Here is an 11,241-nt window from a genome sequence, read left to right as displayed (position 1 = left end):
TTTCTTTTTCTTTCCTCTCTTTCTCTGTTCTTTCTTTCTTTTCTTTACTTCTTTCTTTCTCTCTCTGTTCTTTCTCTGTCTCTCTCTGTTCTTTCTTTCTTTCCCCTCTTTCTTTCTCTCTCTGCTCTTTCTCTGTCTCTCACTGTTCTTTCTTTCTTTCCCCTTTCTTTCTCGCTCTCTCTGTTTTCTTTTTTCTCTCTCTCTCTGTTTTCTCTCTTCCTTAGTGCCAGTCAGTGTGCCCATAATGCCAGCCACTGTGCCCTCAGTACCAGTCAGTGTGATCAGCAGTGCTAAATGGGTGCGATTAGGTGTGGACATGGGTGTGACTAGTTGTGAAATGGGTGTGGCTGGGCGTGGCCAAAATTTGCCGCAGTCTTTGTCCATCTTTCCCTTCTTCAAAAGTTGGGAGGTATGATAGGGGCGGCTATAACCAGGGGGTCTGGTTGCCCAATGGATAGCAGTTCTGCCAGGAATTCTGTAATCATGCATACAAAAGGGGACAGAGATTTGGGAGGAGTACTGTACCTAAAAGCAATAAATAGGACTGAGCTAAAATACTGGGCACAGCTGTGACTACATGTTATATAGTCGTGTTAATCTCCTCTCACTTCTTGTAAACTACAAGTGTACAAAGATATTACATAGTCACAATGTGACTAGTGGGCCTGTGTAACTTCAAATGCCAGGGCTGAATTTTAGTCCCAGTCCGGCCCTGGCAAGACTAGTACGGAACGTAGGAGTAAAAGGGAACAGGACGTGGGTTAGAGGAAGAACCCTGCCTAGAAGTTCTAAGCGCAAGGCCGGGGCTCGGTCCCTGAGGTTGTATGGATACTAAGAGTCCTACAGCAGACACCGGTGGAGTAGTGGGCTGTAAATGCACTACTCCCATCTAAGACTTGGGGGCACAACAGCAACATTGATAGTGAGCCGGGACTCAGGAGTAAGGAGTCCCCGAAGCAGGCTACAACTGTCTGCCGTGCAAGTAGAGTTCTTGGGAACATCTGTCAGGAGGCACTCCAGTGTAACTCAGTACTAGGAGATCTTCACACTTAAAGGCGCTATAGAGGAGACGTTCAGAAAGGCACATGTTGGCGGAGTGTTGGAAGGGAGCATTCCATCTGGCCTGGAGGTTGAGTCCCTGACCCGGAGGGCACAGCATGGAGGCAGGCACCTGTGTGTACTACAGACTATGAGTAAAGCTTTGGAACTACAAGCCTTGGTGTCCTCCATTCATTCTTGCGCCAACACACCTGGTCCCGCTACATCTGGGTACCAGCTTCTACACTGCCTGCGCCTCTCCTCTACCCCTACATCTACACTGCCCTGGGACTACAGCTCCACATGTGGGTAGCTTCGCCATCTTGGCTGCAACACACCACCAGTCCCAGAGGATCTGCACGCAGCGTCGGCCTAACATCTCACTTGCCGAACACCACAGCTGGCGTCACAAACTATTCATTTACATTCCATCATTTCCAATCTCCCCTGTTTATATTGGGTGCCCATGGCCAAGGACCCGGTCACCGCTGCTGTGGCACATCCTGCTGCCACCGTCCCGGTACCCCACGGCCCTGGGAGGACGACCCACCTGCAGAAATCACCCTGTGCCATGATAACCCAACGGTGCCCCGTGATCACATCACAGAGGGCCAATGGGAGCTGTTGCGTGCGAGCGCCGGCAACTGTTCATTTATATGAAGCTTGTGCTGTATTCACACATGGTTTTTTTACCACGATGTTTGTAAAATGGCTGTGTAAAGAAAAAAAAAGCAACAAAACGGTGGGGAGTTTGAACGTTATCATAACAGACGAGAACTTCAGCCTCGTAGATGACAAGGGGTTTCTGAAATCCCATTTTCTTGCTCATAAAGCAGCGTGAGGTGGCCATTTATGACACTACTACATGTCCGCTTTTATTACGGCGCTTCCCTCAGAGAAGGTTCTGGAAGGTCTATCCGCCATGAGACCTGACAATGATTAATGGTGATGTACAGCGCCCTTTCCCTCACTGCACTGTGCAGACGTCTGTCATCACAGGTCCCCCTCCTCAGGGCTTGTATTGGAGGAGGGCGGGGGGCGGCCATGTGCCTAGGAGGAGGGGAAGGGGAGGGCTGCAGGCAGGGTGGCAGCAGCTGCAGACGTGGGTCACTAGTAGGAAGCTCCAGCTCAGCCGGCATCTTCTCACAACTCCAGGTGAGTGCCCGGAGGCTCCAGGTCTCCTGCCCAGTCTGAGAGCAGCAGGACTGGGGATATACAGTAGTAGGATGGCAGTGAGTGGCTTCCATGTCTGTCAGGCTGCTAGTACCAGGCATGCTGGCAGAATGGATGGAAGTGGGGAAGATGGCTAAACCTACACCGACTTCAGCCTTGCCCCCTGTGCCAGCTCCAGCTGTAGGTGCCGGCATCACCCTCCTAATGCTGTGGACTGGGTGTAGGATTAAAGCCCACACACACTGTAGATGTCCCCCAGCCGCTGTCGCTCCGTCGCCTCCATACACAGGAGCGCCTATGTATCAGTGGTTTTTTCCTGAAACATGTTTTTATAGTATTTTATAAACGTTTTGTGGGGGATTTTCTATTTCTCTTAACTCCATTAAAGGAGTTTTCTAAGGCCATGTGCACACGTTCAGAAATGCTGCAGAAATTTCCACACCTCCCCTCCGCGGGGAAAACACATGTGGAATTTGCATGCGTATTCCCGCTAAACACTCGTGTTTTGCAAGCGTTTTTAGCTGGCAGAATGCTTGCGCTTTCCAAGCGATTTGGAGCATCGCTTGGAAAAGTGATTGACAGGTTGGTCACACTCGTCAAACATAGTGCTTGATGAGTGTGACCAACTTTTTACTATTGATGCTGCCTATGCAGCATCAATAGTAAAAGAATGTTAATAAGAAAAATAAAAAATATTGTTATTCTCGCCTTCCAACAGCCCCCAATCTCCTCAGCAGCGCTCCCGGTACGTTGCGTTCCCAGGGATGCTTTGCGCGAAGGATCTTTGTGACGTCACGCTCGCGAGAGCGCTACATCATCAGAGGTCATTCGCGCAAAGCATCACTGGGACTGGAAGATGCTGGCAGCATGGTGAGAGGCGGGAAGGACTCCGGGGGCCATCAGAGGGTGAGTATATCCCGATTTTTTTATTTTTATTCTATTTTTTACAGGATTATGGTACCCAGGGACTGGAGGACAGTCTCCTCTTATCCAGACCCTGGGTACCATCCGCACATGAAGCGCTCACTTTACGCATGGTGGGCATAGCCACATGTGTAAAGTGAGCGTTTCAATACATTCTGCTGAAATAATGGACATACTGCGGATTTTACCGCTATGCGATTCCGCACAAAGAATGATTATGCTGTATGTTTTTCTGCTATGCGATTCCGCAGTGGAAAAATCCGCAGCATTAGCACAGCGATGCGGAATCCCATAGGATTGCATGGGATGCGTTTTCTTAGCTTTTTCGCAGCGGAAAAACACAGCGAAAATGCTAAAAAAAAGGCAACGTGTGCACTTAGCCTAACAAGGTTCATTGAATCATAGAATCATAGAATCATAGAATGGTAGAGTTGGAAGGGACCTCCTGGGCCATCTGGTCCAACCCCCTGCTCAAAGCAGGATTCGCTAAATCATCCCAGTCAGATGTCTGTCCAGCCTCTGTTTGAAGACTTCCATTGAAGGAGAACTCACCACTTCTCGTGGCAGCCTGTTCCACTCATTGATCACTCTAACTGTCAAAAAGTTTTTTCTAATATCTAATCTGTGTCTCCTCCCATTCAGTTTCATCCCATTGCTTCTAGTCTTTCCTTGTGCAAATGAGAATAAAGTTGATCCTTCTACAATGTGACAGCCCTTTAGATATTTGTAGACAGCTATTAAGTCTCCTCTCAGTCTTCTCTTTTGCAAACTAAACATTCCCAAATCCTGCAACCTTTCCTCATAAGACAGGGTTTGCAGACCGGTCACCATTCTGGTCGCTCTTTTCTGAACTTGCTCCAGTTTGTTGATGTCTTTTTTAAAATGTGGTGCCCAAAACTGGACACAATATTCCAGATGAGGTCTGACCAAAGAGGAGTAGAGGGAAATAATGACTTCACGTGATCTAGACTGTATGCTTCTGTTAATACATCCTAGAATTGCATTTGCCTTTTTTGCTTCTGCATCACACTGTTGACTCATATTCAGTCTGTGATCTATTAGTATACCCAAGTCTTTTTCACATGTGCTGTCACTTAGCCCTATTCCTCCCATTCTATATATGCTTTTTTCATTTTTATTGCCCAGATGTAGTACTTTGCATTTCTCCCTGTTAAAAACCATTCTGTTAGTTGCTGCCCACTTCTCCAGTTTATTTAAATCTTTTTGAATCCTCTCTATCTCTTCTCTAGTATTAGCTATCCCTCCTAGCTTTGTGTCATCAGCAAATTTAATCAGTTTACCCTCAATTCCTTCATCTAAATCATTGATAAAGATGTTGAACAATACAGGGCCCAGGACAGAGCCCTGTGGTACCCCACTTGAGACATTCTTCCAACTGGATGTGCAGCCATTTACGACCACTCTTTGGATCCGATCACTAAGCCAGTTATGAATCCACCTAACAGTTGCCTTGTCCATTCCATACTTAGTCATTTTTTCAATAAGGATTGTATGAGAGACTTTGTCAAATGCTTTGCTGAAGTCAAGATATACTATATCTACAGCATTTCCTTGATCCACCCAATCAGTGATACCGTCATAGAAGGAAATTAAGTTAGTCTGACATGACTTATTAGTTACAAACTCATGCTGACTCTGTTTAATCACTTCATTCTTATCCAGGTATTGACATACATGTTGTTTAATAATTTGTTCAAAGATCTTTCCTGGTATAGAAGTCAGACTCACCGGCCTATAGTTCCCTGGGTCCACCTTCTTCCCCTTTTTGAAGATAGGAACAACATTTGCTCTTCTCCAGTCTTCTGGCACTTCTCCTGTTCTCCAAGAATTTTCAAAGATTATGGAGAGGGGTTCAAAAATTTCTTCTGCTATCTCCTTCAGTACTCTGGGGTGTAATTCATCTGGACCTGGAGACTTGAATTCATTTAGGTTAGCTAAGTGTTTCCTCACTATCTTTCTGTTTATAGATATCCTGGATTCTTCTATTCCCTTAATAGAACAGTGAATAACAGTTGATGTTACATTTCCTTTCTGAGAGAAAACAGATGCAAAATAGGAATTTAAAAGTTCAGCCTTCTCAACATCCTGTCTTACCATTTCATCATTTTCATCCTGTAAAAATCCTATAGCATCTTTGACTTTTCTTTTACTTTTGACATATCCCCAAAATCCTTTATTATTGTTTTTGACATCTCTTGCAAGCCTCAATTCATTTTCAGCTTTAGATAATCTGATTTGTGCCCTGCAGGTTCTGCAGACAGCATTATATTCTTCTTTAGATATGCCTCCCTCTTTCCATTTTATAAACATTTTTTTCTTCCTTTTTAGCATGTGCTTAAGTTCTGTGTTCATCCATCCTGGTTTCCTTAAATGCTTCCTATTCTTCCCTCTTTTCGGAATTGTTAACAACTGTGCTTTGAGAATTTCATTTTTCAAGATTTCCCATCCCTCCTGGACATTTTTGTCTTTCAGGATATCCAGCCATTGGATCCCTCCAATAATCTTTCTGAATCCCTTAAAATCTGCCTTTCTGAAATCTAACCTTGACGTCTGAGTCTTCACAGGTCTTCCGCCTCTAGTTATCCAAAATTCTAAAATAGCATGGTCACTACCTCCTAGGGTCCCAGCCACTTTTACCTCCTCAACCATTTCCTCCCTGTTTATAAGGATTAGATCCAAGGTAGCAGTTCCCCTTGTTTTCTCCCTTACCTTTTGGAAGATAAAGTTGTCAGCAAGAGAGGATAAGAATTTCCTTGACCTGTTAGTTTTGCCTGAGAGAGATTCCCAACAAATGTCTGGATAGTTGAAATCTCCCATGACAACTATGTCATATTTTTTGGAGAACTTGGCCATTTGATGCATAAAGAGTTCATCCATATCTTCAGCTTGCACAGGCGGCCTGTAGTAAATGCCTACAATGGTGTCCTTTCCATTGTTCTGTCCATGTATTCTTACCCAAACAGTTTCCACAGAACTCCCAGTCTCTGAAGCTTCAATCTCTGTGCAGATATACGTGTTTCTAACATACAATGCGACACCCCCTCCTCGTTTATCAAGTCTGTTTCTTGCAAATAAGTTGTATCCTTCTAGTCTTGTATTCCAATCATGTGTATTGTCCCACCAAGTTTCAGTGATTCCAATGACATCATATTTCTTTTTCTGTGTTAGTAGTTCCAATTCTCCTTGTAACCAATAGATCTTGGAATAGTAAGTTCCACAATCAGATGTGATTTAATTGTTCCTGTGCTGAAATAATCTTATAAATGTGCTCCTGCTGTGTACTGTGTAATGGCTGTGTCTCACCGTACAGGGACATGGTCAGGGCAGGGAAGGAAGCAAAAGAGAGTATACAGACAGGACAGCACAGAATCACAGCTGATTATTTCTGGGAGGTAAAACATTGTTTAAAAACAGGCAGGGAAATATTTAACTTCACAGAAGGTCTCAGCTGTGATCCCAAATAAAGCGTGCACCTCTTCATAAGAAGTGTCTGACTCCAGCAGACCAGCCTGGATGAATCGGAGCCCTAGGTGTCTATGAATATAGTGGTCATGGGCATACTTCTAGTGTACATATGTATCCGATATACAGCCTCACATCGTTTCCATCTGTATTTTTGTCTAAAGTTGGAATTTCTCTTTGCTTTTTCCTCCCCCACCACCCCTGAGTTGTCCCCTTGGGCTGCTACTATTTCTATTGTCATGACAAGGACTATGGTTTCCTGTACAAAAGCATTTACTATAGATGTTTCATTGTCTGAATTTTTTTCTCCTTAAGATTAAGAATGGCAGAAAGGTTCAAGATTGAAAGCCCCAATGTACGATATTTAAAGGATCTTATAGAAGCAGATTACAGCTATAATACCACCCAAGTTTATGAAGAAAATGAGGTTACCAAGGTAATACCTGAAATCTCATGTAATGTAAAAGAGTTGATCACTCGTTATGGTAAGCGATAGGATAAGATGTCTAGCCACCGGAGGAGATGAAAAAAAATAGTTACCATGCAGTTAATGGGACTCCGGTGACACTTTGGTGCTGTCATTTTACACAACTTATTCAGCATTTAAAGGGAACCTGTCATGTGAAAAAAAAGGTGTTAATCTGCAGGTTAATCGCATTCTGAGCCTTCCTGGTGCCCATACTTAGAGCCCTGCTGCCAGGAGGAAATAAACTTCAGTAGCATTCGGCAGTCAGTCACAGGGGTGGCACCGGCACTGGTACAGTAGACTCTCTGTATGTAACCACGTCCCCCTGCACTGACAGCGGCTCTTCATTCAGGTTGGCTGTCAGTCAGTGCCGGGGACGCTCTTTATACACAGCACGGTGACTGAACCCACACTTGCGCCATTCCTGTGACTTACATTGCCTGGGGGAATAAAGCTAATTTCCTCCTGGCAGCGGTTCTCTAAGTGCAGGCATCGGGCAGGTTCAGAATGTGATTATCCAGCAGGTTAATAGGGTTTTTTCACGTGACTGATTCCCTTTATCGCCTGGTTGCAAAATATTACAAATTATTAGCTGAAATAAGCAGTCCCTCAGATATCTCGAAATATTTAGACCACCATTACAGTTATGCAAACTTGTTGTTTTCAGTTATCCATCTGCAGTGTATCGGTGCCCCTCCAGCATGTTATTCACAAGAGAAACAGGGTCAAGCTTATTTTAATATCAATTTCCATAACTTTTGTCTTCCATGGAGATGATCCTTTGCCAGAGGTGATCATGGCTTTCTGCCATCTTGGCCTGGTTGAGCATTTAGGCTATGTGCCCATGTTAGCATTTTTAAACGCTCAGGAAACTGATCCCCTTTCCAGAAAACGCGCGTTTTTGACGCGCGTTTTCTGGGAACAGTGAGGAAGGGTAAAAACGCTCAGCAATGCGGAAATTAATGAGCATGCTGCGTTTTTAGCCGCTAAGCGATTCCTGAGCATTTAAAAACGCATGCATTGGCAGAAAAAGTCAAAAACGCATGCTAATTAATTTGAAGCTTATTTTAAGCGTTTCTGCAGCGTCTGAGCCGGCACAAACGCTGCGGAAACGCTTAAAAAAAACGCAACGTGGGCACACAGCTTTATATGTATGGGATAGCTGAGGGAGAGAGCTATCACCAATAATCATGCAGGGTGTGTAGGCACTTTTAATGTTCTGTTCACAACAGCATAATATTTTCTTACTTATTTTATTGTATGAACGGTTCCAAATAGAGGTGAACAAATTCATTCACAGAACCCTGGTACAGAGGCCACTGGTTGGGAGTACTGTGACACACCTCTTGTCTGCTGGCATTTTTGTATCCTCTTTTGGTCAGCTAGCCTGGCGTGACGTCATTTTTTGCAGCAAGATGTGCACACAGCATTGTGCCAGACTGGCAAAGAGAGGAGCCGGAGATGCAGGCAGGTTCGCATTGCGCTTTCATCCAACAGCCATAGAATATTGATCTGGCCACGAGACCGGGAGTCACGCAAATTTATTCACTGATCTTTAGTTGCAACAGATCTTTTGTGTAGGAAAACTAATGGTTCCTCTGATGAGATAGTTGGGTTTCTTGTGGGCCACTACCAGAAAGTGCCTATATATCTTGGGTTAGCTCAACACTACTTTTGAACCAACCTTGCTGTCTTCTGTCATTTGAGACCCAGAATATGGAATTTTGACAGAACTCCAAACGATTCATTAATTATTGTCGAAACTGAATCCTAAATCTGAAACTTTGGACTTTTTTTTTCTGGTGGTCTGCATCTTTTAAGGTGAATACAACAACTTAAAGAGAGTCTTTCTGTGGGACCATCCAATCTCTGCTGCTATCAACATGGGCATGCAGATCATAGAATGTTGAATAAAATGATACTTTCACATCTGCAATCTGATGTCGTATTTCAGAGAAATCCATGTTTTTCTTATGTAAATAAGCTTTTAATATCTATGGGCCGGACACTGATCTGCATGAGAATCTGTGTCCAGAGATTATTTTAAATGAAAGTGTGAGACATGTGGATCAAAAGAGCTGACTGTCGGTCATTACATGCCTCGCACTGATAACTTCCCCTTTCATATATAATAATCCCTGGAGGCAGATTCTCATGCAGATCAGTGTCCAGCCCAGATCATTTACATATGAGAAGAATGTGGAATTCTCTGGAATAAGGGTCCCGTAACACATAGCAACGCCCCAACAATCTCGTCAATGGTACGACCTGGTAAGGATCGCTGGTACGTCGCTACATGGTCGCTAGTAAGCTGTCAAACAGGCAGATCTACTCAACGACGCAGTAATGATATGGCGATCCGTATAACGACCTCGGCGGAAGATTGGGACCTTGTCACACAGCAGCTATTCTGACGACTCAGACGTCGATAGGCGTGCTTTAGCTTTGCCTCTTCCACGCCCCTCTGCTCCGATTGGTGGCCACTTCTGCGCTATCACTACGCAGTTTGCTTCAGCGACCTTGTCTGAGTGCTCTATTTATTCGTGGATCCATAGTCACTGACGCGGGGACACGCGATTATTATAACTGTACATGTTAAATGTTATGATTGCATATAATTGATAGCTGACCTATAAAAGGAAACGCTACAAAGATCCTAATTTGAGACCACCAATCGGAGCTGAGGGGGCGTTGAAAAGACAAAGCAAAATCACTCCTGAGTTCTGAGTCGCCAACGAGGTTGCTCATCGTTGTTATGGCGTCAAATACAGCGATGCATGCTGGCCAGCGGGACACCAACGATCAAAAAATGGCCTAGGACATTCGAGCACAATCAACAATATCGCAGCGGGGGGCCGGTCGCCGCTATGTGTCACACGTAGCGAGATCGTTGGCGAGGTCGCTGTTGCGTCATAAAGCCTGTGACGTTTCAGCGATCTTGCTAACGATCTCGCTATGTGTGAAGTCCCCTTTAGACATCGGATCACAGATATCTAGGTATCATGTTATTCAGCTTCCTATGGCCTACATGCCCATATAGACTCAGCACAGAATAACCCTATTGAATCAATCTCAATCAACCAAATTGTGTTAGAGAAGCCAAGTGGACAGTAGGTTAAACAAAGTATGGTAGTTAGAAGTATTGTTGCTTACCCATAGTGAGGGAGATTAAAGGGAATCTGTCACCTACTTTTGGCGGGCTATTTAAATGAGATCTGTCCAGTCCGATGGGCGGTGTTTCCGATCTTTGCCACCTCACCATCCTTGGCCGCCGTCCGCAGTTTTTTCATGAATAGGAGTAGGTGTCCGCCATCTTTCGCGTGTGCGCTAAGCATTCTTGGCTCACGCACGCCCAGTATGCTTTGCCGAACTGCGGGCAAAGCCAAAAAGCCTGACTGCGCATGCGCCGGTTAACTAGGCCCCGGAACACAGCAAAATACTTCCGGGGCTTAGTTAACCGGCGCATGCACAGTCAAGCTTTCGTCTTTGCCCGCAGTTGGGCAAAGCATACTGCGCGAGCCAAGAATGCTTAGCGCACGCGTAAAAGATGGCGGACACCTACTCCTATTCATGAAAAAACTGCGGACGGCGGCCAAGGATGGGGAGGCGGCAAAGATTGGAAACACCTCCCATCAGTCCGGACAGACCTCATAGCCCTTCAAAAGTAGGTGACAGATTCCCTTTAAAATGTGCTCACCACGCTGCCCTGACGCGCGTTTCACGCGACACTTTTTCAAGGGGAGATATCATATGATTTGTGCCAATTAGAGCTGCTCATGGGCGCTGCTGCTCATGTCATTAGCCTGCTGCCGCCATCACGGCGGCGCACGCGTGTCGGGTCAATCAAGCCCAGTGATGTCATAGACACGCGCGTCGTACAGTGTATAACCAGATGGAGCAGGAGGGCATGGCCACTTGGCTTCTCTCAGTAGGGTTATTCTGTGCTGAGTGTTGCTTTGCACATTGGATTCTCGATGCTCTCCACATTTTTTCCTCTTAATTAGACTCTTCTATAGTTAATGATTTATTTTTTTAATGTGAATTTTTCTATAAACTATCTATTAAATGTTAATGGTGGTTTATGGCTACGCTGCCGGTTTTCTATTTTTTGCGATCTAATCACTAGACTTTCTGTCACAGCCGGTGGCTGTAATTGC

General features: G+C 44.9%; 1 protein-coding gene across 1 annotated transcript in view; it reads left to right on the top strand.

Moving 5' to 3' along the window:
* Window positions 1–2,087: 2,087 nt before the first annotated feature.
* The window catches only part of ISYNA1 (inositol-3-phosphate synthase 1), a 39,160-nt gene continuing 30,006 nt past the window's right edge, over window positions 2,088–11,241 (top strand). Inside the window, exons 1-2 of the mRNA XM_073546142.1 lie at window positions 2,088–2,193; window positions 6,934–7,054. Of these exons, the coding sequence (XP_073402243.1) occupies window positions 6,941–7,054 (114 nt within the window). The 5' untranslated portion in view covers window positions 2,088–2,193; window positions 6,934–6,940. The remainder of the gene's footprint in view (window positions 2,194–6,933; window positions 7,055–11,241) is intronic.

This window comes from Dendrobates tinctorius, unplaced genomic scaffold (assembly GCF_039654945.1).
Source record: "Dendrobates tinctorius isolate UK_male_01 unplaced genomic scaffold, ASM3965494v1 ptg000011l, whole genome shotgun sequence".
Classification (NCBI taxonomy): Eukaryota; Metazoa; Chordata; class Amphibia; order Anura; family Dendrobatidae; genus Dendrobates; species Dendrobates tinctorius.
The sequence above is the reverse complement of the archived record's forward strand: the minus strand, read 5'-3'. Positions and strand labels throughout refer to the sequence as shown.